This window comes from Mastomys coucha, unplaced genomic scaffold, assembly GCF_008632895.1.
Source record: "Mastomys coucha isolate ucsf_1 unplaced genomic scaffold, UCSF_Mcou_1 pScaffold20, whole genome shotgun sequence".
NCBI classification, from domain to species: Eukaryota; Metazoa; Chordata; class Mammalia; order Rodentia; family Muridae; genus Mastomys; species Mastomys coucha.
Genome location: NW_022196903.1, coordinates 49,399 through 76,561, shown reverse-complemented (window position 1 = coordinate 76,561; position 27,163 = coordinate 49,399). Strand labels below are relative to the sequence as shown.

General features: G+C 38.8%; 2 protein-coding genes across 9 annotated transcripts in view; one reads left to right on the top strand and one right to left on the bottom strand.

Annotated features, from left to right (window-relative positions):
- The window catches only part of Vps50 (VPS50 subunit of EARP/GARPII complex), a 113,808-nt gene extending 106,960 nt beyond the window's left edge, over positions 1–6,848 (bottom strand). Inside the window, exons 1-2 of the mRNA XM_031381092.1 lie at positions 6,681–6,848; positions 32–100 (exon numbers count right to left, since the gene is read on the bottom strand). Coding sequence (XP_031236952.1) covers positions 32–100; positions 6,681–6,713 — 102 coding nt within the window. The 5' untranslated portion in view covers positions 6,714–6,848. The remainder of the gene's footprint in view (positions 1–31; positions 101–6,680) is intronic.
- Positions 6,849–6,888: 40 nt separating this feature from the next.
- Positions 6,889–27,163, top strand: part of Hepacam2 (HEPACAM family member 2) — a 42,440-nt gene continuing 22,165 nt past the window's right edge. For 2 of the 8 annotated variants that reach the window (XM_031381083.1, XM_031381084.1), the window contains exons 1-3: positions 10,784–10,985; positions 18,132–18,485; positions 22,352–22,636. In XM_031381083.1, the coding sequence (XP_031236943.1) occupies positions 10,907–10,985; positions 18,132–18,485; positions 22,352–22,636 (718 nt within the window). In that variant the 5' untranslated portion in view covers positions 10,784–10,906. The other 6 variants (XM_031381089.1, XM_031381086.1, XM_031381088.1 and 3 more) reach the window with 6 other exon arrangements.

Below are 27,163 nucleotides of genomic sequence, written 5' to 3'. Positions count from 1 at the left end.
TGAAAAGTCAACCACACAAGTAGATCAATACCTTTCCAGGGACCCGAAGGCTCTCAAAGGCACCAAGATCATTGAGGCTCTCAGGAGGACTCTTCAGACCCTTAAAAAAGAGAGAGAGACACACAAACACAATTTAATTGTGCTAAAGAACTGTAAAAAGATACAACACACCTAGTGAAACAGACATGACAGTTTTAAAATGAGATTTTCCTGCTTCAAAATACAGAGAACATACAGTCTAAGAACAAATGTCACTTAACACATATGGTCTGCTACGAAGTCAAGTAAGACTGTGTTTGGAGTATTTTAAAATAAACGAGTATTATGTGTCACTATCAGCAGAGAAGAAGTCTATCTTAACCACAACTTTAAAACAAAAAGAAAGAAAACTTACAAAGCCTTCTATAAACATATTTTTATTTAAATCATTAATAAATTCACCTTGAAAAAAGGGATCCAAGCAAGCCATAATATGATGATTTACAGATAAAAATACACTCACCAACTCATCTAGTTCAAAACTTCTAAAATGCTAATTAAACCATAAGTAAGACCTCGGTTAATCTTGATCATTTGTCACTAATACAGTCAGTTCATGCTGCCTGGGTTCAGACGTAAAGTCCCGTCTCTCCGCTCTCTAGCTGTCCTTCTGTATGCACATCAGCTGAGGGGTTCAGAAAGCATTACATATACCAGGGGCACTTAGGAAGAACTCAGCAATTAAACTTTACTTTAAAGCCCCATCTTAAAAAATATGCTGTTTAAAGAATTGGCATTAGCCTGTAGGGAAAGCAGCTAGAACATAATTCTGAGGAGAGATTTACAACATACAATTGCCCTTCAGGTGTCTCCTACTGACTCTGGGGTCTTTAGTCACCACAATACATAGTGTGCTATCGGAGTGCTTACAGTTCTTGCTATGAAATAGCACCGGTCACATCTACAAGGTTATAATAGCATTTTTATACTATTATTTCCAGATTATCTAGCCCACCCCTCCTTCCTTCCTGCTATCACTCTCTCCCTCCTATCTCCAAAAATCTAAAACCAGCACTCCACCAGTTTCAGAATTATCTCCTCTGAAGAGTTTTCTTAAAAGCCCTATGTTTCAAGGCACACAGTACTTCCAAACATAGCTAAGGATTGTGTCCACTAACACCACCCAGGGAAGATCTTAAAGGTCCAGGGCCCTGCCATGCACCTAATCAGTAGGCTCTTCTGGACTGGGTCAGGGTTTGTACTTTCACTCCCACATCGGGGGACTCAGGACTCTTCATGCTTCAGAAACAAAGCTAGACATTTTCAAAACAATCTTTCAGCCAAATCAGGGAAGTTTTAAATATGAAGTGCACATACTTCTTTCACACTGTAAGTCTTAAGGAAAGAAGAAAGCAAGTGTTATTTGCTTCTATAGCCCAATGTCTAGCAAAGTTCCCAAACAAAACAAACACACAAAAAAATTAAAAAAAAAAAAAAAAGGTAAATTATTGGGTAGAAGTTGTTGCTCAGGCTCCAGTCTGCAACTACTCAGCACTGTGTTCTCATGAGAACATGCGACTGACTGCAGGCTGCAGTTTCCAGGAACTCTTACTGGGATAATGTCTACTGAAGTCTAATGTGCCTTGCATTGCAGTGTTTGTTGGCTCCCACTGCAAGGCTTGCACTGTTTGTCCTATCCTGCAACTCACATAAACCTACATAGACATATATTATACATAACTATGTACACATAGGAAAGTAAAACTTTTAATTTAATTCAAATGATAGTATTATTTAGATGCCATTTTCAACATGTAGTTAGCATGTCTTTAAACAGGTTTTAAAGGTATACGTAATCTGACAGAAATCCTTGAATGAATGTCTGTTTTCTCTTTCCATAAATGCCAGAATACGTGTGATGTAAACCAGTATCTAAAAAAAAAAAAAAAAAAAAAAAAAAAAAAAAGGCTTCACCTCTAAATTATTACACAACATTATGTAATGTTATCATACAGAAAGCATGGCAGCTTTCTGCCAAATATACAAAGTAAGAATAATAAAAGTTGGAAGGACAATGTCAGGAGGAGCCAGTAGAATGGAGTGGACTCCAGAGCAGACTTCCTGGTAAGTTGGAAGGACAATGTCAGGAGCCAGTAGAATGGAGTGGACTCCAGAAAAGACTTCCTGGTTTGTCCCCTGACTCTCCTGTGGCCTTGCACAATCTTCCTACCCTTCCTGTGAGATATACCCTAACCATGGTGAGAACTCAGAATTATAAAGAACATTATACAGAATGAAAGGGACATTGCCTATGAGGGACCAAATCAGAACCTGCTAGCTTGCAAACATCTCTTGAGTTTTAACCCTTATACTAGAATTATTAGATCACAGAGAAATGGTTTTTCTTTTAGCATAACAGAAATGAAAATAAGGACCTCCGTGTCTCCACAAATATATCTGGCATGCAACTGTAATTTAAGACTATAGGCTGTTAACCATTGTCAGTGTTTTAAGTTCTTACTAAATATGAACTCAATTTTCTGCTATTCTCATCGAAGGTATAAGTTTACCTCTGCAACTGTGGTGCTCTGCACTTATTAAACAAAATATTTGTTATTATCATTACCCATTATCAAATACTCTTTTCTAATTATTTTTTTTATAATTTTCCCCAATGTAAATGTATATAAAATTTAGCATCAATAAAGCTGCCTTTGTACTTTCTTATATTTCTGGTTGTGAGCCTAGCCTTTAATGGCTGAGCCATTTCTCCAGCCCAGATCAATCAGCAATAAAGACACTTCGATTACAGCTATATGAACCTTTTGTTCCTTTTATTAAATTAACAATTTTTGTCCTATTAGAACAAAATGGAATTTGCAGCTATTTGTTCCTTCTCATCTTAGAAAGACTTGAGTCTTTATAATTTCTCTCCGTCTCTCTCCCCAATATATCTGATTTGAGCCCAACCTAGCCAGAGTTTCTTCCCCACCACTTCATAAGAAGTGCTGTTGTAAGCCGGGCAGTAGTGGCGCACGCCTTTAATCCCAGCACTTGGGAGGCAGAGGCAGGTGGATTTCTGAGTTCGAGGCCAGCCTGGTCTACAGAGTGAGTTCCAGGACAGCCAGAGCTATACAGAGAAACCCTGTTTTGAAAAACCTAAAAAAAAAAAAAAGTGCTGTTGTTTGGTCTGGAGAGATGGGTTAACAGTTAAGAAAGAGCACTAGCTGCTCTTCCAGAGGACTTGGGTTTAATTCCCGGCAACCACATGGCAGCTCATACTGCCTGTGACTTCAGTTCCAGGGGATCATGTCAGAGAGATGAATGCAGGGAAAAGACATAAATAAAAATTAAATAAAGTTATACAATAGAAGCTATAAAAACAAGAAAAATTTTTTAAGGAAAGGGAGAAAAAGAAAGGGAAAAGAGAGAGGAAGGAGTGGAAGGTAGAAAGGGAAGGAGGGAGGGCAGGGAGGGAGGGAAGGAAGGAGGGAGGGAGGGAGGGAGGAGAGAGGGAAGGAAGGAAGAAGGAGGGAGGGAGGGCTGTTTGCAGGTCCCCATTGCCCCAAGGCTGTTCAGTCCCAAAGCTGACTCTCACTCAAGTCCTACCTGGTGGATCTATAGCACCTTTTAAATCTTTGCTTTTTAATATTTTCTTCTTTATCCAAATTCATTCTGTAACTATTTAGTAAGCATCAGGCTGCTACAGACTTCATATGTCACTGACAACACCTTCATATTCTGCTCTGCAGAATCCATCTCTTAATATTAAATGCAAAGAGCAGTTTGGACTTTCCATATATCTATAGTCACTCCACTTAACTTTAGCCAATGCTGTCTGCCAGTCTGTCTGTGTCTGGCAGCTATAGACTTGTAATTCCTGAAGGTTTATCTATGCCTTGGATTCCTGCCCATACACTCAGACCCATTTGTCAAAGTCTCTACTTAAATATCTAAGTAGTCTTCATATAAAAAGTCTAAAAACCTCTTCCCTCAAATCACTGCTCCTCCAGTGTCCTCCATCTCAGAAAGTGATAATTCTATTCTAACTACAGGAGCTAAACCAACTTGGGCCACCCTTGACTCTTTACACAACACATGAGGGGATTTACAACAAGTCCACGATCCAGCAGTGTCTGTGCATGTATGTCCAGCACTAGCACCCCGGACAAGGCCCATTCTCTTTACCACCTAGATCACTGAGGTAGCTTCTGTAGTCTCTCTATCCTTTTTCTTCTCCCTTCTTAAGTATATTACTAAAACGGGCCAAAATGGCCAAATGCCATTTCTCTCAGCACAAAAGTCATGGTATGCGCTGACCTGTAATGTTCAGTGTTACCTGCTTCCTGCCTTTAGCTCAATGTCCTCATCCTGACCTCATCTCCTAAGGCCTTTTCCTTTATTCCCTTTACTCTGCCTACACTGTTCCTGAATTTGTTCCTCTGCTGGTATTCACTCATCCAGTTCACCCTCACTTCTATCAGGCCTTTGTATTATCTTTGCATGGAAGCTATGACCAGCCGATATCTACAGATATAATTGATCTTAAATCGTCAACCCCCCCCCCCGCGACCTCCTTATTTCCTTTTCCTCAAACATTTTCCTCACCAAGTCTTCCTTAGCACTCACTTGTCTATTCTATCCATTGTTGCCTCTCCCAAATCTGCTGGAATAGTGCCTGGCCCATAATGTGCAATTCAATTTGATAGAACTGAAAGAACAGAGGCCAGCATAGTGAGGAATGATGAGTCACAGATCTCATCTACATAAGGTCCAGCTAACAAAGGGCATCCATCCCTGTGAACCTTTTGCAAAGAATGATCAAAATGATGAGTAAGCGAGCAAGAGAGAGAACACAAAATTAAACTTTCATAAACCAGAATTTCATCTCTTTAATATACATCAACAGCATAATAATATGTATAAATTGAGCTTTAAACATGTAATTAGGACCACACATTTGCATAAACCTCTTAACTTTACAGTAGTCTCTTGTATATGTTCTAAAGATTTTTTTTTCTCTCCAACTAAGCACACGTTACCTACTATAATTCAATAAACTGTGAGGCTTAAGAATTCACACTTTCTGCAGAGTCAGAATTACATTTACAAACATTATGGATACATTATCACCAGTTCTCTGGAATTGGTTGGCTCTTCTCTCCCACTCATTTTCATAAGGCAAGGTCCAAAACCAAAAAGTCAAATCTCCGAAACTACTAGACACCCATGATAAGAGGCACCCAATAGAGAAGAGTACCAACCTTAGGAAGAAAAAGTCCAAATGCAGCAGCACAAGGTGCTCACCATCAGTATGACAGACAGTGGACTATGTTGCTCAACAGGCAAGGCCAAGCAGACAAGACAGCAAAACCAGAATGTAGTCATCCAGCACTTGAATGGCTCCTAGTCAGCTCCTGACTGACTGCTCTCTCTCCTCCCAACTCAGGATGGAGCAGCCTCCAAACCTACTCTCAAGTAAGAAGTAGCAGGAAGCACAAGCAGCAGAGTTCAACAATGTGAAAGATTGCTAAACGCCTCTGCTCACCTATGGGTTTGTTTTATTACCCACAGAATGTTTTTCCTAGTTTCTCGACTCCAATCAAGAAAAGGAAAACCATTATGCAAGGATTATGTATGTACTGTCTATAAGAAATTATATGAAATTGTCCCACTATCGCTAACATTCTGAATCCACAAGCCAAGAAATGTTTTGTATTCCTGTTCTCTTTTGTTAAGAAAAAAGAAATTATAAGTGAAGCTTTAAAGAAAGAACTCTACCAACATATCTAAGCCACGTTGATTTAAAACTCATCTAAACTACACTTCTTATTAAAACAAAGAAAAATTCTAATTATGTTACAGTAGCTAAAAATGCTACAGTAAAAACAAAGGTTTCTGAAATAAAATGATCAATAAATACCTAAAAAAAAATTTCTAAATACCTAAAAATAAATTTCTTCAACTCCTTGAAGGAAGTTGAGACACAGTATTAGGAAGCCCTAACATACATGAGACATACAGTAGCAGTCTTATTCGGGAATTATCATTCTGGCAAAAACATTATCAGAACTTTTTTTTTTTTTTTTAAGTAGCAATACACAAAAATGTTCACATATACTAGCTTACTGGTGACCTACAATGCGATACTTTGAGATGGGGGGGCGTAGATAAGGAATTGTCATTCCCATTTTTACATGCAGAAAATAGCTACAAGGTTTGGAGAGTTGCTGCCAAACCACAACACTACCAATGTTGCCTACAAACAGCCCTGTGCCTTCACCCTTGTTCTTTCGAGTCGTCTCTATTGCACTTTCCCCACCTACTGGGGACCCCACCTCACTTTCCAGGGCACCTTCTGGCAAACCACCACCAGTGAGGACGAGGGAGACGCTGCAAAGCAGCTGAGGCTGTCCTGGAAAGGAAACTAAAGCAAAAGAGGAGAGACAAAGACAGCCCAACTCCCTGATTGGCTTTTTCTAAACGAATGTGTGTAGGAAGACACTTCCCACAAAGAGTCGAGGTCGGATCAAAGAGGCTCAGGTGAGTTTTCCAGGGTACTACTTTAGCTGCCCAACACCCCTGAGACCCGCCACCCACTATAACTTAAGCCTCCGCCCACTGCCACCAAGGAACTGGGCGTCTCGACTCCTCTTCCAGCCGGGAGCGGGAAGCTCTTTGCTTCAGACAACAGAACTCACCTGCCGGGTCATGAGAGATTTGATTTTTTGCATGTCGAAGTCGAGAGACGATTACCCTGCCTCAGAGAAGTAACAAATCACATAAGACCACCAGACAGCCGGCTACAACACAGGGAAGCCATAGTGAGTCGTCACGTGGAGCTGCCCGCCTGGGTCAGCCTTCCTTTCCCTGAGCATGACGGGAAATGTAGTCTTCCGGCTGCAATCAACGAAGGAGGTCAACCTCAGTACTACATTTCCCAAGAAACAACCGCTTCAATGAACTGCGAATCTTTCTGGTCCGGAGCCACTACCTGGACGAGGAAGAGGGTTGGGCGTAGCGAATACTTAAGACCTAGGTAGTCTGGCCACTGAACTAAACAAACTCTGAGGCGACTGTAGATAGCCCACTTTGACCAGACGCCCTCTAGGAGTGCGACAGAAAGCACACTTGAGCTAGAGGGGAGAGGAAAGAGACTGAGAAAAAGACCTCCATAAAGAGCACTTGGACAGGTGACCTAAGACGGCATTTCTCCGTGGTTCTGGGTGTGCCCTGAGGAAAGTGGGAGGCAGGACTAAGGTACTGATGGCCAGCCATAGGTTCTTCTTCATTTTTGACATTCCCTGTAAACGCTCTAATAAAACCAAAGGATTTTGTCTACCCCCACCTATCTTTTTTCTACCTGCTTTAGCAAAGGCAAGTTGTGGCAGAGGTCAGTAATTATGAGAGCACGTGTCACTTTAAAGTTGTAGTCTTGTCAGTAGTATAAAGGAGAAAGAAACGGGGTAACTTTGCTGTGGGAGGGAGCAAACCCAGAGCTAATAATAATAGGTAACAATGAAAATTTACGAATCGGGAGAAATTTTGTTAATGGCTTCATGTGTATGACCTCATGCATGCATCTGCATTAGCATTTTTCCTTGTTTTTTTTTTTTTTGGTTTTTTGAGACAGGGTTTTTCTGTGTAGCCCTGGCTGTCCTGGAACTCACTCTGTAGACCAGGCTGGCCTCAAACTCAGAAATCCACCTGCCTCTGCCTCCCAAGTGCTGGGATTAAAGGCATGCGCCACCTCCACTCATCCTGGTATTTTTTTTGTTTTGTTTTGTATTACATTTTTTTCATAAAATATGTTCTGATCAGGTTTCCCTCCCCCAACTTATTCTAGATCTGCCCCCACCACCTCACTTCCACGTGCTTTCTTTCTTTCTCCCTCTAGAAAACAAAACGTGCAAACAAACAAACAAACAAAAAGACTGAAAAGGAAAGAAAGAAAAACACAAGATACACACACACAAGCTCATATGCATGAATATCTTCTGAGGTTAGCATCATCTTCATGTTAAAAAATGATGAAAACAGGTGTGGAGAAGTTAAGATACTTACCTAAGGTGGGTAGAGGTGTAAACTGAAGACTCAAATGCTTAAAGGTTTATGCTGAGGAGTGATGCCTTTTTAACTACACTAGTTTAACATTTATTATAAAAATAAAGCTTAGGCCCTCTGGGAGTCAGCAGTTGTCAACTTGACTGTATGGAGGCTTGGGCACTAGTGCAGAAATCGCCTATACAGTTGCCTCCTCTAGTGGCTGGCTCTTCCTGCAGATGTACTTCTCTTTGAGATAAATGTAATTACAGAGTTAGTTATAATAATAAATGTTTTCCTTCCCTGATTCATCTTAGATACAATCATTCATGTAATCTTGAGGATTTCCCCCATTGTTCTCCTAGTATAAATAATTCTGTAAATAAATAATAAGAGACCTATCTGTATTGAAGATTACAGCTTCCTGAAATGCTTATGCTAGATACTCACTGTGTAAAACAAAACCAGCCTAATTTAAAGGAACAGTAAGCCATGTGTGATTGGCAAGGTCAGAAAGCAGTCCTGCCCTAATCTTACCCCACACACACTTCCAGTGACTCCTTATATTAATGCAATCATTATGGACAGAAATGGTTTAGTGTATTCATTTTTAATGCACATATAACTAATGTGAGCAAACAATGAGGATATAGCACTTTTTTTTACAGAAAGAGCTGGTAGATTATCAACTGTGCTATGAGCTACCATGTTAAGACAACCCAACCCCACCTCCCAACCCTGATGGGATCTCGTTAATATAGCCCAGGCCTGCTTCAAACTCAGAGATCTACCTGCCACTGCCTTCAATGATGCCATATTTATGGGAGAATTTTCCTTTTCTGAGAAAACCCTTTGGAACTATTTTTAGGAATTCTGCCAGTTTGGGAGCTCTTGAAGTTGAATTTGCCTGTATGATTGCAGTGTAAAACTCCTGAATTCACAAATAGTCTCACAGTTATATTTACCTGCATACCACTAGAGGGCGCATGGTCAACGTGTACAGTTCTTATACAAACCACACATGTAATTCAAAAATTTTAATGTATATAATGACAGGAAAAAGAGCACAAGAATGGATTGTTCTTGTACTTAAGTCCTTATTAAAATAACCACTATTTCTTTCTGTCACAAAAATGGGTATTTTAATATAAAATGAGGAAAATGCTGGAATATTTATAAGTCCTTTAAGTTATAAGTCCTTTATATTTGACACTAAGGACACCCCTCCATACTGTCTTTGTTTCTCACATCTTGTCAAGGATCCCGGAACTCTCATAATAAGCCATTTTTGGTTTAAGGATGATATGAAGGTTTATCTAATTTAATAGGAGCAGCTTGATCTAAATGGGGTGAAGGAGCTTGTGGGATATCTGTTTAAATCCTATGAGTTTTTTTTTTTTTCCAATTGGATGTTGTGCAATCTGATATGAAAATTTGTGTGCATTTCTTAAGGAATGGCTAAGGAGCAGACAACTTAGGCTTAAGAGCACAGGGGTTTATTTCTGGGGAAACATGTTAAGAAAAATGAGAATTATGCTTGGATGCCAACTGTCAATGACTAAGATTGTTCACTGTAGTCAAGGATCTGAGAAGGAAAGTATACATATAAACAAATAAATTGAAGTGAATATGTGTGCAGGATTTTGAGTGTGTGGAGAAACTTGTAGCCATTGTCTGGGCTTGAGGATGCTCTTGACATATTTCTGAGGTATGAAGCATTGTAAAGCAACTGACTTGTATAAAGTACTCGGGTTTCCCAACAGTAGTGTCTTTGCCTTTAGACACATCTTTGACAAGTTTGAAACACTGATGTCAAGAGTATTTCCAAAGCTGGTTTCCAGAATAACAATTGTTTCTTTTTTATTTTTAATAATATTTGAATAACAGACTTCATTTAAGCACTTAAAATGGAAAGCTATGCCTTTCACCACCCCCCAACCACTGAACTTCTTCAGTGGGACTTCCCTGTTAAAACTTACTTGTGTTGAGAATTCTACTAGTTTCAAGTCTTTCTTTTTTCTGCATATGTTCCATTTAATGAAGAAAGCTTGGGCCAGAGCCTTCTTACAAATAATAGCTCACTTGGAACTTACCAAATTAGGTAAAGTTCTCAGCCCACCTATTTCCATGGCAATGAAAGGAGCTAGATGATGTAGCCAGAACACACAGGCAAGATTTTTATGGTTATTGGTTCACCTCCTCTAAGCTTCAGCTGAGAAAATATGGCCTCAGGTATTATTTGTTAGAGTATGCTAGGCATTATCATTAGGTAAAATGTATGCCTCAGCTCCACTTGCAAACATACCTGTGATTTATTTTTTTAAAAAAGTGAGATGACTACAGAGATCCAATAAAACATTTGTGATAGAAAATATAACACAAAAAATATTCTAATGCTCTGTTTTGGTTCTTAGCTACAGTCTTTATATGATAATTAGTAACTTCATGAGGAAGAATGGCTACTTAGGAAATTCATGAAGTACTTCAATTTTCATAGAAAGTATTTTTTTCAAATTTCAAAATAATGGCATAACTTTTCATGATAGGAAAGCAGATTTGGGTTTTATTTATCATAAGGTCACCTAAAGAGAATGTCTTCCTCCTTCTGATTATGAATAACTCAGTATAATTTATAAAGCCATACTGAAAAATTACTGAGAATCACCAAGAAACTATTTGAAAGGCACAGCCCTGTGCTCTCGCAGAGTATATAACAGGTGCTCCTACTGCCTGTGTCCTGTGTGTACACATTCATTCTAGATTCAAATCACAGAAGCAAGAGGCAGGCTAGGGGCTGTTACCTCACTGCTAATTTCCCTAGCAAATAAACCAGCAGCTGCTGGTCCATGAACCAACTTGCCACTGAGAACAGGGCGCCGCATACATGGGACAAGATGCTTTCATGGAGCTCCTTAGCAGCATGGTTGGGATCTCTCTTTGCAAAATATACCTTCTTCTTATAGGTAAGGCCCTACGTGAGCTGGCTTTTAGGTATTTGGGGTTTGGGTTGTGGGGTTTTGTTGGCTTTCTTTGTGAATTTTTTTTTGTTGTTGTTGTTGAAGGCATAAGGTAAATATTTGCTTAGGGCTGTAGATTTTCTCAGATAATTGAAGGACAGGTCAAAACCTTTTAACAATAACACACTGTTCCAGCAAAGAAACAGGAACATGTAAGAGAAATGAGCTTCAAGAAATGATTGCTTTTGTTTCCTTGGAGCAACAGCTATTGTCAATGGGACTCGCTAAGAAAGTTAAGGCAGCATACAAAGCTCCCGAGTCTCTTCTTCTGCCAGCGCTTACCGATAGGCTCAATAATCTTTAATGGTTAATGTTTTAATTGGCAAATGTTCTATTAGTGGATTAAATTAAAACACGGAATGAAATTCAAAACAATTCATGGTAGTGGTTTTCTTTTAATTAAAGGTATTGCTCAAATTAAAAATAGCATCCAAACTGTTGGTTCTTTAATATAAATATGGAAAATGTGGAGTTCTAGCTAAAATGACAAATGAGAGAAATGTGTTTAAAAGGATGCGTGCTCCAAAATGCCTTTAGCTTTTGTCTTTGTCAATGACTAGTCTTATCTCCTTTTTTTACTATATCTTAATTTTTTTATCTCTCCTTTTTGATGTAAAGTTTGCCTCCCCTATATCATGACACACTGTTATCCACCAATATTCTTCTCATCAAGAGTTTCCATTCCTCCTATTATAGATCTTAAGAGTTAAGTTAGTTTCTTGTTTTGTTTACATTTATCTGATAGAAGTTTAAAAGGAGCTTTATGCATTAAAGAATAACAGATGTGTAAAAACAATTTGAGCTTTGGACTTTAGGGAGTATTTAAAGTTTTACTTTCACTAATATATTTTGTTAGTTTTCATTATATGCATAATTATTATTCACATTTGTATGTAATGCATATAAATCTCACTGACATAAAACTGCCATCTGTATATTTTTAAGGTGTTTGTTCCCCATAACTGTGGTCATCTCAGGGGCTATATTGTCATACTATCAAATATAAACCTGTAATATTGTATGTTACCATAATTTAACATCATTCTTAGCTATTAAGTGATCCTGTTTTGTGTTTTCTCTCTCTCTCTCTCTCTCTCTCTCTCTCTCTCTCTCTCTCTCTCTCTCCCTATCTCTCTATCTCCCTCCCTCTCTCCCTCCCTCTCTCTCTCTCTCTCTCTCTCTCTCTCTCTCTCTCATTTTTAAACAGTAGGACTGCTAGGTTTTCACAGATAATGTTTTTGTAATTGGCCTTAAGAAGAATTCATGAATGAATTCAGTTGAGAAATTTGACTAAAATAAAATTAATTAAAATAGACTTGTGATTTCTCCCAACTTTAAAAATAAAGTTGTTACTATAGAGCAAGACCTCCCTCCTTACTAAAATTCATGTTCTCTGGAGGTGGCAAGCCACAAGGGGTCACAAGTAAAATGAAAGTCCTTTTGCTTTTAAAATCCTGAATTTTCTTTGTGCCTTTAAAAAATTTTAAAGTAGCCCCTGTGTTTGATTAAATAGTCTATTCAAAATACAGGCTTGTAAATTCTATTTTTTCTAAATGATGCAAGAGTTTATTTTCAGTCAACAATAGTCGTGTTATGTTTGCTAATACTGTGTGTGCTAATGGGGAAAAAAATACCAACTATTCTGAGCTGCCTTAGAGGTCACTTTGTAAAACCTAATGTTTATAGTCAATACAATCAAACTGCTTGCAGGAGTTCTTTGTTGATGGAACATGGATAATTTTTACAGCTCACTTTCAAGTATTCCTTAACTTTATATTCTTTTCATAGGTATTGTTGTTATATGTTTTAAGAAATCTCTAAAGTGAAGTTATTGCTGTATTTTTGTTTACCAGTTTATGAATGGTATTCTCCATGCTTCTCTGGGTTACTGTTAGTGCCTTCCAGGCAGAAGATCTTAACAGCTCTCTTACACCCAGGAAGTACTGGTCAGTCTAGCAAAACCAAAATTCTCATTTATGTGTGAGTGTTTGGAATATCAAAAGAAAGTTAAAATTCTATTATTATTTCCGCCATTTCTTTCTTGAAATTTATCTGCTCACACAGAGAAAAGCTGTAAAAAGCTTTATTCTTTTGTGTTTCCTCATGAAACTAGGAAAACACTTAAATTTTTTTCAAATGACACAGCTTGTTTTTCTAAATTAGTAAACCACTATGCTTGAAAACATGGGTGTGTTACATATATAGCAAGAAACAGGGGTATAGAAGACCGTGTGCTTCTAACATGCACAGGCAGCATGCTATCTGTTTACTCTCTGAGTCTCACAGTGGGTCATCGCATTAGAAGATCCAAGCCATTTCTAGTAGGAAGACTTTTTAGGTGCCGATATAAGGAAACTCATTCCTCGCTGACACTTGTTACCTATAGATTGTCCCATAAAAATAATACAGGCACTGGTGGGTGATAGTCCACACCTTCAAGCCCACCAGGTGGAAAGCAGAGGCAAATAGATCTCTATGATATCTAGACCAGTCTGTTCTACATACTAGTCAGGACCGCATACTGACAACCTGTCTCTAATGGCAAAATAATATTAATGTTTATTAATAATCATGACATAATTATATTACATAAATAGTTAATAATAATTACATAGGCAATCTCCAGGAAAAAATGCTATGTAACAGAAAGATATACTATATCTCTCACTGTGGTGTGCATTTAAAAAAAAACCTCACAACACATTTGGTGAAGAATTTTTCATTTTATATTAAAGCACTGAATACATTCAGAAATATCTTTGGCAGTATTTTAAAGCAATAGTCTATGGTTCATTCTCTTAAATAGCCCAATGAGCTTGTTTCCTCATTTATGTGGTGATTGTAAATGTCATATAAATGCTGGTCCTTTCACTAAATGTGGTGATGCACACTTCTGACTCCTGCATTCAGGAGGTAGAGGAAGGAGAACCCTACATTCCAGGCAAGAAAAAGCACTTTAGTGAGGTCTATTTAGCAACCTGTGTCTCAAGATAATTTTTTCTACCAACATAGTTTATTTATTTTCTTGGGGAAAAGGACAAAGATCTCTTCCTCCTAAGGGCTGGGATTAAAGTTGTATGTCACCACATTGGCTCTACTAAAGTAACTATTTCTCTCCAGACTGCAATATTTGTTGTATATTTGGTGTTTTATAAAATAAAAATTCTCCTCATAACCTATTAAGAGTCTCTAAGTCATCCTGCTCATAGCTGAGAGCCTACATACAAATCAAGATTCAAAAGTCAGTAACGTTTCCATTTTAGTGAAAGTGTTACTCCATAGTAATACAGTGCCAAGCAACCATTTCCAGCATATTAATGAAACTCCAACCAATCTTTTCCAAAGACAATTATATAGACTAAATTATAGAAAAACAGGAGAGCAAGAACCTCTTCAACAACTTCCCCAAATGGAAAAAAAAAAAAAAACCTGATTGACCAAAATGATATTCAACCCCACAGTCTAGCAGGGACTCCTAGGATGAGTTGAGGAATATCTTAAGTCATTGACAAAGCTGCTCCATGCAAGAAGCAACCACTTCATTTTACATCAGCAGCCATACAGCTCTTCCCAATGCATTCTCAAGTCAATGATGTAATTCCCACCATAGCCCCTTGATTGCTTGGTAACAAGTGCAGAATTGCCAATTTGTTAGCACACATTCAGGGACCAAGAACTTCATATGTGGACTAAATACTGAGAGTCGCTATTTCAAAATCCTTTGAATCCTTCCACTTGAAATGTAAGTAGTGGTTACTCTGATAAAAGTACCTCAAGGCATCAAGCACCTGAATAATTAGCGATCCAAGAAATGTTCTAGGCCTCAATCTAGTATTGCACTCTTTTCACGCCTGAGACAATGAGTAGAGGCCTAAATGCTCTCCTTACCCAAAACCACATTTACTGACTATCCTTTGTTAAGAATTCACATTTCCAGCTTTAGCAAAATGTCAAATAAAATATTCTCTTTGCAAGTTTAGAAAATGCATACCATCCTGATGATGTTCATTTCAGGGCAATTTGCAAGTGATGAATCCAAGAGTTACTAGTGAACATAGTTTCAAAAGGAATCTAAAATCAGACATGAACCCTGACACTCAGCTAGTAGATATTTTCATATGTAGTCAAGAGACAAAAAACCATAGCAACACAGTGAAAGTTATGTTTTTCATGCCTTAAGATAGAAACAATGAACTAAAAATTAGTTTTTATTTATTCCTTATCAAGAAATGTTGTATCTACAATTTCAATTTAAGACATAGGTACCATTTTTATTTGTTCAGAAAACACATATCCAAGGAGGAACATGCTCCTATTCCAGCTCCCATTCCAAAGCCCAGCCTTTGTCTGCCGTTGGAGCTTCTCCCTTCTCTCTGCCTCTGCTTCACATGTCTTAGACATCACTAGTCCTAAGACATTGGTTTGCTCACTGTCTTCCATATTTTTTCCTACAGGTACCTCGCAGAATCCACTGCTCTTTTGCTTCAAGTAATTCTACTCTTTAGATATTCCAGCACTCATTGTCCTCTTTTATTTTTAATCTCTCAAGTTAGGAGGACTTTAAGTTTAACTTTCTTGAAATTGTCTATAGAGAAACAAATCATGTACCTTATAATACCTTTGACAGGGAAGTGAAAATGAAGTGTTTATCCCAGGGACACATAAAGGCCCAATGACTGCACTGCCTGTCTAGTGTCCCACAATGGGAGAGAATGAGAGAGAGAGAGAGAGAGAGAGAGAGAGAGAGAGAGAGAGAGAGAGAGAGAGAGAGAGAGAGAGAGAGAGAGAGAGAGAGAGAGAGAGAGAGAGAGAGAGGGAGGGAGAGGGAGAGAGAGAGAGAGAGAGACTCTCCCTGTGTGCTACCTACAGCGTGAGAGTGGGTCAGAGGACACTGTGAAGTAGGGAGTTAGTTCTCTGTTGGGTCCATGTGAGTCTTGGGGATTGAACTCAGGTTGTCAGGCTTGGTGGCCATGTACCTCTACTCATTGGTCTATCTCACTGGCCCTGTGCCATTGTCTTTTCTCTTGGTGTTCAAAATAGTCTACATTTAAATTCCATACATTACTCTCTTATTCCAAATGTTCCTCTGATGGTGACTTGATACCAATACTACCCATTTATAAAATGAAGCAAAGAGCTTTCAGTTAGAGTTCTAAAAATATAGTATACTGAAAGGACTGTTTTTTATTGCAAATGGTAATATATTATATTAATTATATTTATTATATTATATTAGGGCATCTACAGGATCCAGAGCTAAGAAGCCACATGCAAACATAAGATACAGCCATGGCAGTGAGATCATGGGCCCAAACAACACAGGCACTTCATAAGACTGTACATAAGGAAGAGCCCCATGCCCCATTTCTCTCCAGGTCTCTAGTTGTATCCTAACCAACTTTAGTGTGTTTAACAATGAGAGCATGATCACTATATTCATTCAGCATATGAATGTCTCATAGGCACCTCAAAATGAGTATGCACTAAACTGGCTTTTGATTTTCTCACACCACAGCACAAACAGGTAGTTCTCTATCTCAGCCCCATGACTTAGCTCCTTATTACAGCTCTAATATTCCAGACGACTTCAGTCAAGAACATGAAGGGAATCTTTATTCCTTATTGTAAGTGTATATCCTGCAGTGCAGTAGCTGCTCACATTAATCAGCACAGCCCTCATCTCTTGTTCTATGCCTTAGCACCCTCCATCTCTTGCACCATGCCTCAGCACTCCCCATCTCTTGCACCATAGCTCAGCATTCCCCTCCCCCATCTTTTGTACCATGGCTCAGCATTCCCCTCCCCCATCTCTTGCTCCATGCCTCAGCACCCTCTCCCTGCATCTTTTGTACCATGGCTCAGCACACTCCTCCTCTATCTCTTGCACCATGCCTCAGCACAAACACACCCCATCTCTTGAACAATGGCTCAGCATACCTCCCTCCATCTCTTGCACCATAGCTCAGCATTCCCCTTCCCCATCTCTTGCACCATGCCTCAGCACCCTTCCCACCCCATCTCTTGCACCATGCCTCAGCACACACACACCTCACCTCTTGAACAATGGCTCAGCATACCCCTCCCCTATCTCTTGCACCATGCCTCAGCACAACCCCCATCTCTTACATCATGGCTCAGCACACCCCTCATCTCTTGCACCATGCCTCAGCATATCCCCCATCTCTTACACCATGGCTTATCACAAGCATACCCCTATCTCTTGCTGGCTTTGTTGCAGTCACTCCCCGTGATACCTCAGTGTTCCTGCTTTTCTCTGTGTTCAGTCCAGTTTCCTCCCAGCTAGTGTGAGATAAATAAATCATTAGAAAAGTCATGGCCCTCCTCTGATAGCAAACTCCAGTTATATTTTCATTGTACATAGAGTAAAACTACCCAAGATTCCTGTGGATTTAAAATCTTGCTCCATTCGTCCTGGCTATCAATAGCCTCGTATTGCTCTGTGCTTCTCCTCTACTCTGTTACTTCTGATGCGGCTGGCCCCTTGCTGTTCTTCAAACATCAGAGTCCTTTTTGGACAGGGATGTCTGATTTCACCTGAGTATATATTTTCCTGTCACTTTTACTAAGTTACTCGGAATTAGTATGACTTTGACTATTGACGAGGAAACTTCCAAAAATCGAATATTAAGCTATTTCAGAAGGCTTTGAAGAAATTTCTTACAGAGAAGTAATCCTTTAATATTTCAGGATCTACATAGTTTTACCAGAATATGACATGGACACGGTCTAGTTTCAAATGTGTTTAAAGGTCCTGCTGGACTTTAGAGCTCATAATATTTCTCAGTTCTTCTTTTTCTATTATTCTGAAATGATAGTAGATAATCATTTCTGCTTCTCCTTTTTGCCCTACCTTTAGAGAAGTCATGCAGAGTCAGTGGGTGGAGTCTTTCAAAAGCAGAAGGTTTCAGAGACAAATATTTACCTCTACTTGTAACTGGTACTAGAATAGGTCAGTACTTAGAAGCCTTCTTCTTTGAAAAGGATTACCATCTGACTGAGTTCTCTCTGCAACCGAACCTTTGTATTAAGAGATGTGGCTGAGGACACTCATAGTTTTTTTTCCCTTTGTAGCAGGTTCTTCTCTGGGACTGAAGGTAACCGTGCCGTCACACACTGTCCATGGCATCAGGGGACAGGCCCTCTACCTCCCAGTGCACTATGGCTTCCACACTCCAGCGTCTGACATCCAGATCATATGGCTGTTTGAAAGATCCCACACTATGCCCAAATACTTGCTAGGCTCGGTAAATAAGTCTGTGGTTCCGGACTTGGAATACCAGCACAAGTTCACCATGATGCCACCCAATGCATCTCTGCTCATCAACCCACTACAGTTCACTGATGAGGGCAATTACATTGTGAAGGTCAACATCCAGGGAAATGGAACTCTATCCGCAAGCCAGAAGATACAAGTCACTGTTGATGGTGAGTCTTTCTGTGACAGTATATAGGAGGCTAGGTCGAGAGACTCAGGATACCAAGCTTCCAGAGCTTTAAAATCCTGGCTCTTGCAACTGTGAGTGAATGAAAGAATTCTCAGAGCTTCCATAGTGCCATTACTTACTTTGTAAGGATTTCTGATATTTAATGATATGTGTGTATGAGGAAGGCACCCAGTTTACAACATTGTATCTTCATACACGAAGTAGAACACTGTTTTCTAAGGACTTATATAAAGTTGCAAAAGAGTAAGATATGGACATTTTTATTTTCTCATTTGTAGGCTGTACCTTAGGAAACACCCTATTTTTAATCATATGAAGATTCGTATTTGGTACAAGGTTTAAGGGAAAATGAGCAAGGACTTTATGTGAGGACAATAGAAGTTTATAGAATGTTTTCTGAGGGCAAGAGGAGTTAGCTAACTTCCAGGCTCTTGTTTTTTCGTATTAATATTTATAAGTGGCACATATTAAATATACTATGCACTTCTCACCTTTCTGTCTATTTATTTGACAATATATTTATTTTAGTAAATATTAATTGAATCTATTACTTCCTCAGGCCAAGGCTTTGCATACATCACTAATCATTTTGCTGGAAAACCTCATTAGCTGATCTTAAAATAAGACTCCAGCTCCTTTCACCCACCCTTTACCACCGTCTTGCTCACACCTCTAACTGTATCTAAACTGCTATAATAGCATGCTCTCTAGTCTCTCTGCCTTTGCTCTCGCATCCTCCAGCAAACACCTGTCATAGCTTCTTATCTCACTCAAAATGGGAGTCAAAGTGCTAACAACAACATTCAAAGGTCCAGCATACCCAGAATCTACGTGACCTATTCTTCCCCTCTGCTCATTATATACTCTCCAGGCCACACTGGTTCCTTGCTTTCCTTGAACAGGACAAATGCACTCACAACTTGGGGCCTTTGTTCTCATTCTTCACTCTATCTGGACAAATATCACAAATATCATTTCCTTTATTTCTTTTAGGCATCATCTCAATTATCATATCTGTGAAGTCTTCCCTGTACACTCTACAATCTATATAAAAAATATCACCTTAGTCTTTCTTTCTCTCCCCCCAAACACATATGCACACACAAACACACACACACACACACACACACACACACACACACAGTATTCACTGTCTTCAATTCCGCCTTTCTCGTTGTTCACTGAGCTTGCCATCCCCTGCTAATAGCATCTCTATTTAACTTTTATTTTCTCTTCTATGACTGGAACATGAGGTCTCTGGGAGAAGAGACATTATCTGTGTTCTTGCTTCTTTCTTCTCCGTGTCAGAACTGTGCTAACCATAGCAGACTCAGTAGTTCTTAAGGAGTAAGGAGGCAGGTGAGAGACAGAAGAGGCTGCAGGGGACTAAAGCCAACAGCGGGGGAGCCAATGCCTGCAAAGCAGTTGTGGGAAAAGTGAAGAAATACCTAACAGGAATTTTCATAAAGTTTTCCTGCAACAATTTTTCATACAATTTATAATTGAATTGTAATTTTGGATTTGTTTAGGGAAATGAATCTCCCCTACCCACCAAATGTAGTAGTAATGTCTTAACAGGCTTTAAGGATCTAGGCAAAAACCTCAAAAAGGAGTTATTGTTTCAGGCAAGTGTATGATATGGATGACTATTCCTATAATTGGCTCTCCACTTACAAGACTGTTACCACATTGCCTAGTTAGCTCAGACCATATACATTTCCACACAGAGATGCCTGGGATGCGTTTCTGATATGACCAGTATACACAATTCACGTTTCTTTTTAAAACATAATAACATACACAAGCTGCTATGGCAAACCCATTGCTCTTACCAGGGAAGACAAACGATTGAATTAAATGAACAAACCGAGAGATGATATCCACCTTGAAAATGCCAGATGTCCTCCAGTTACTCAGTTCCACTCCAAGGCACTTTCAACCTTGACCTTTCTTATCTTTCATTTGTTTCTAACTCCCTGGGCTGGAGAATTAGGTTTGTTTGTGCCCTGATGCACAGTTTCCATTGTAAGAAAATGTAACTAGAACACAAGATAAATTTGCCTGAGAAGAAACATCATACTTAACCGGACTCTTGATGGGAAATCGAAGCCTAAAGTAGTGGATCCAATCATACACTGACTATGTGTTTAGCCCCCCTGTGCTCCATGAGCTTACTTAGATGGAGACTACTAAGTATCTTTATCTACAGAATGTAGAAAAAGAACATTGACAAAAGGAAAGGCCTCTTCTCTTTGTTCTTGAAGGATGTGTAACTCTGAACAAGTAACTATTTTCTTACCACCTATTTGTGTGTGTGTGTGTGTGTATGTGTGTGTGTGTGTGTGTGTTCCTGCACATACTGCAGAGCACATGCAGCAGTCAGAAGAGAACTTGCTGGACTTGTTTCACTCCTTCTACCATGTGCAATCTGGAGATCAATCTCAGGCTTGACAACAGGTGTCTTTACCACTGAGCTATCTCACTGGCCCAGAAGGCACTATTTTATCAAACAGAGTAAAGAACTCTAGAGATTGACAGTGAATGCATATGTAATTACCAATCTCTCCCTCTGTCCCTCTCTCTCCCTCCCTCTCTCTCTGTCTCTCTCTCTCTCTGCCTCTCTCTCTTTCTCTCTCTCTCTCTCTGTCTCTCTCTCTGTCTCTGTCTCTCTGTCTCTGTCTCTCTCTGTCTCTGTCTCTCTGTCTGTCTCTGTCTGTCTGTCTGTCTGTCTGTCTGTCTGTCTGTCTGTCTCTCTCTCTCTCTCTCTCTCTCTCTCTCTCTCTCTCTCTCCCTCCTCCTCCCTTCCTCTCTCTCAGCCTTTTGAGACAAGGTATTTTTTGTTGATTGTTTTGGTGTGTGTGTGTGTGTGTGTGTTTAGCCCTGGGTGTCCTAGAATTAGCTTTGTAGACCAGGACAATCTCAAACTCACAGGGCTCCACCTGTGCTATTAAAGCGTGAGCATGTGCTACCACTGCCTAGCTGTAATGACCAATCTCATCCATGTACTCAGAGCTAAAAGTCAGTGAAGAAACATTTGTGTTCTTTTATATTTATCCATTTGCTTACTGCATGTCATATTAATAGAATAAAGATAGTTTCTCATCTCTTGACTTTCTAATGGGAATTTGTACTGGATTTGTCCTTTATATTTCAAATTTAATAAAATCCCAATATACACATCTTGCTACCAAATAAACTCAGTGTTGATTGAAATGTAGACTTTAGTTTGTCAAAGAAGCTGTATACATGCCACTCTCAAAAAAGTCACTACACATTTTCAAAAGTATATCATACATGAGGTATATAATTTAACTTTCAGATGTGGATGAAAATTTGAATTTGCCACATCTCTTCTTGCTAGCTGATTTTGGTATATGTTACAAATCAAGAAAGGGAAATTGTTGTATTCATTTTGCCTGTGAGTATAGCTTCACGGCAGATAACCATGTGCCTAACATGCATGAGCTCTTAGGTTCAGAGAAGGAAAGGAAGAGAGAGACTGGGAGAAATTTGATGTTAGACAAAGTATGATGAATAGAAAAGTGGGACTCTGGAATTTTAACTACGAACTATTATATAAAAAGTTAAGTAGATTAATTGGCAACACTTGAAGAATAAGTTCTAGAATTTGGTTAGTTCTAATGCATAAATATATTTCATATTTTACAATTTTAAAATTTCTGTGACTTTTTATAGCCTTGTTGTTAACCAAACCATCTACATTTAAAAAATGTTAAAATGTTGGAATCATTTTCCCAGTACTCAGTATGGGAAAATCTTCTCAGAGTTTTAATACAGCTCTATAAATGGAAAAAAAAATCATTTATATGTCTCTTGATATTGCAGATCCTGTCATGAAGCCAATGGTTAAGTCCCATCCCGCTTCTGGGGCTGTGGAGTATGTGGGCAACATTACCTTGACCTGCCAGGTAGAAGGAGGTACCAGGCTGGTTTACCAGTGGCAAAAAAATGGGAAGCCCGTTTGCATCAGCTCCAGTCACTCCTTTTCTCCTCAAAACAACACTCTTTGGATTGTTCCAGCAACAAAGGAGGACATTGGAAACTACACCTGCCTTGTGTCAAACCCTGTCAGTGAGATGGAAAGTGATATCATTATGCCCATCATATATTGTAAGTAACTTGTTTTCATTTTCCCTTATGTCTGTGTTTATGGAAAGTTCTCACGGCATAGCATAGGACTTGCTATAATCATGTTACCTAAGCCAGTGGTTCTCAACTGATGGGTTGTGATCAAACCCTTCCACAAGGATCACCTAAGATCACTGGAAAACACAAGTATTTACATTATGATTCATAACAGTAGCAAAATTACAGCTATGAAGTAGCAACGAAATAATTTTTTGGTTGGGATTCACAACATAAGTAGGAAGGTTTAGAACCACTGACCTAGGCATTGTCTGGTCAGGAAATTTTTATATCTACTCTTTTTTTATATCTACCTTAATGATGGAAAATCATGACACAACCCTATTTTTTGAAATCAAGTTGGAACATTAATTGGAGGGCATTTGGGGTAAAATTTGTGATTCTGACCATTGGGTAATCTCATGTATAGTGGAATTCTCAATCTTGAGAATCCAGTACCACACAGAGGTGTTGAGTCATCCATTTCCTAGAGGTAAGTAAAAATAATGAGAACCCTGGAGTAGGATGTATTCTTCATAGATTGTGTGGAAAAGGAACACTCCTGGCTTATGTGTGGGAATATGCCCCGAAGAACAGATGATCCTTGTTTTCTCTCCACCACTTCTACACTTGATCTTAGCAAAGGGTCATGAAATGGTTTTCCCTGTCATTCATTTCTGAGTGAAGGGTCAGGAAGTATCCCGGCCAGAACAATCTTAGACAACTCACTACAGATCAATAGTTACTTCTGAATTCTCAATCTCTTCAGTTGCTTTCATTGTTGACATTGAATAAAATTCATCACATTCTTCAGTTGGTATCATGATTGAATCAACCTCCAAGCAAGCCCCAAGAATAAGAATTTCTTTATTCTAATATTTTCTGGTTATACAGAGCCATAGCAGTACCTCTAATATGTTTAATTTTATCTATCCATCTATCTATTTATCTATCTATCTATCTATCTATCTATCATCTATCTATCTATCTAATTTATTTATCAATCTATCTATCATCTATCTATCTATCAATCATCTATCTATCTATCTATCATCTATCTATCTATCATCTATCTATCTATCATCTATCTATCTATCAATCATCTATCTATCTATCTTATCTATCTATCATCTATCTATCTTATCTATCTATCATCTATCTATCTATCTATCTATCATCTATCTATCTTATCTATCTATCATCTATCTATCTTATCTATCTATCATCTATCTATCTATCAATCATCTATCTATCTATCTATCTATCTATCTATCATCTATCTACCTATCTATCATCTATCTATCTTATCTATCTATCATCTATCTATTATCTATCTTATCTATCTATCATCTATCTATCTATCTATCTATCTATCTATCTATCTATCATCTATCTATCTATCTATCTATCTATCTATCTATCTATCTATCTATCAATCATCTATCTATCATCTATCTATCTATCTATCTATCTATCTATCTATCTATCTATCTAGAGTGTTCATGTACTTGGTGTGTGTGTGTGCATTTGTGTGTGTGTGTGTGTTTAGGGTACGCATATGCCACAGAGTGCCTTTCGAAGCCAGAGGATACTTTTCAAGCATTAGTTCTTTGTTTCTACCATGTAAGTCCTGGAGGATGAAGATAAAATTGTCAGGCTTGAAAGAAAGCAGCTTGCCCACTGAATCATCTCATCTACCCTCTATTATGTTTCATACTGTACAAAAGTTTAATGTAACATGGAGTTTGTGATCGTCTTAGAACAGTGACATTTGGAGACTGGATGACTTTGCTGTGGGGCTATCCTGAACAACTTGGGGTATTCAGAAGCTTCCCTGTTCTCCAACAGAGCATACCAGCCATGACTGTCACAGACCCTGTTTTCTTAGAATAGAAAGAATATGCATAAGAAATTGTATGGAATAAAATGTCATGGGTATCATAGAGATGTGTAGCATGAAGCATAGCAGAGAGGAGTAAGAACAGTGGAGTCATAGACCGGGGTTCAAATCCTGGGTTAGCAAGTTTGTCTCTCTGTGCATCACTGTCTTCATGATGATCTTGGAAACCTACTTCATGGAGTCACTGTGAGGACTGAACTGTCACTGTACATAAGGTGATGGTAAAACTGACTGGCCCATAGTCAGCACTGGAGTATGGTTTGCCAGTATCTCATTATAATGGTATTATCCCACGTGAATCCAAAGACCGGTAATGTTGCTTCTTACTAAAGAAAACACTCTTTTCATAATGTAATGTTTGAGTATATGAGTATGGCTGAGTGAGTAGAAAGGTCTGGAAAACCATCCAAGCACAGGACACAACAAGAGTCTAGACACAAAGAGGAAGGAAAAGTATTTTTCCAGGAACTGAAGTAAAATGTCATTTCCATTACAGTTTGCTTTGCTTGCTTATTTGTTTTAGGGACAGATCCTCATTCTATATCCCAGGCTGACCTGGTACTTCATATGAAATCCAGGCTGGAGTTTAGGGCTACCTCCTGGCTCAGTCTCCTGTGTACTGAGATTTCAGGCATGGACTAGAATACCTGATTTGAATTTAATCATGGTAAATTACTTTGATAGCTGAATTCATAGCTATATTTTAAAAATCCATTGTGAGAATGAGAGTGTTCTGTCTGCCTTTGAAGCAAAGGTAACAGACTGACAGAGAAAGTACAAGCTCTGACTGTGTTGTACAATTGGTGTTGAGTTGTAGTGACGATTCAGAAACAGTGCAGCCCATTTACGGGTGTGTGTGTGTGTGTGTGTTTTACTAAACAAATTATTATGAATTAAAACTTCAAATACAAGTAGCCCAAACCTAAATATGTGAGTTATGTAAACACATTGAAAAGAAAATATGAGCAGGCACACTGAGTCAAAAGAAAGCCATGCCACCAGGATTTTCTTGGCATAGCAATTATCTACTATATCACCTGAAAACACAACCTGGACTCATTAGTAGTTTTTCTTGCAATCACTACTTCTGCCCCGTTTTATTACTTTTTTCTTTTTTTGCTTCATTTTCTTGGTTTTGGGTACCAAGGTTTAAATAACATGCATAAAGATTCATCTCTGGTCTTCTGTTTATGTGGCAGTATGATGTGTTTGCGGTAGTCTCTTTCCACGTGCAATGGGAATATTTTCTGAAGTTATTTCCTAGTGCTACATTTCTATGTGATTACTCTCCTTTTTTCCAACATTATCTCCTACTGAAAGATCGATCTGTCCTGGTCTGTTCCCACCTCCTCTGAGCAAAGACAGCATCTTTTACATGTCTGCGTCTGGCCCTCACTGAGTTACATCTTCCTAAACTCTTCTTCACTCATAAGTACCAGTACAACAAACTTCCCTAGGAACTCCACACTTCTTAAGCATATTTAATTTTATAGAGCAATACTTGGCACAGTTAGGAATCTGGTTTAACATGACTAAAGTGGAAGAGATTATTTTGTTCATACTATGCTTCAGATGATATGCTCCATGGCTCTGTGGTCAGGCAAAATCAAGAAGCGAGTGACTGTCATACTCTAAGATTCTGTCATATTATCCACATCAATGATTTAAAATTCTACCATGAATAATCTATTCTGTTTTCATTGTTTCTGTGACATTTTCTTGATGCAAATTATCTTTCATTGTTAGAAATGTTATAACAAAAATCTATCAAGATCGATTATATATTCATTGGGTTATGACATCATAATCCAATTATATATTCACTCTGGATTTCATATGAAGTACCAGGCCAGCCTGGGATATAGGATTTGACTCTGTCTTTAAAGCAAACAAACAAGCAAACAAAGCAATCCGATTATATATTCACTGAGTTATGAAATCATAATCAAAGACTCGGAAGAATACAACGCCAAGTTAAAAAGTCAGTGAATGCTACTTATGGTTTACAACATGTAAATGCCTGCTGGCTCCAACTGTAAATAATAACCCAATAACCACTACATCTTGTGTGAAAGGCATGACTCTGCTGCAGGGAGTTCTCTAAGCGATAAAAACAAAAGAGGAAAACAGGTCATTTACAGTAAATACTTCCCATCTGCTCCCTTGCAGGATGGCAAGCAGCATGTGATGGAAACTTAGGTACAGTTCCCACCCAGTCATAAATTGTTAAAGAGAACAGATGATATGTGATTTTACAAGTCATTTAGTAAACAGCCATCCCTGAGGGCAGAGTTCATTTTCATCGAGAGCGTTCTGCCAAAGGCTAGGCGGTGAACCATGCTCCAAAGCCAAATGGGATTATCCACCTGCTTTTATCTGTACCAGAGGCGACTCTAGTTGAGGCGCTCTGAATGTCTCCTGCAGGGATGTCCATTCACTTGAATTATGTGCTGTACTCGACCTTAAAATAGAGGAATGTTAAGTCTGAAGTGCTGAAACACTCACTAACCAGTGTAGAGAAAATAACATCAGAGTCCAGTCAGAGGAAAAAATGTATGTGTAAGGTGAAGTTGTGTACCTGTGTGTGTTTATATGTGCAAGAGAAAGAAGCA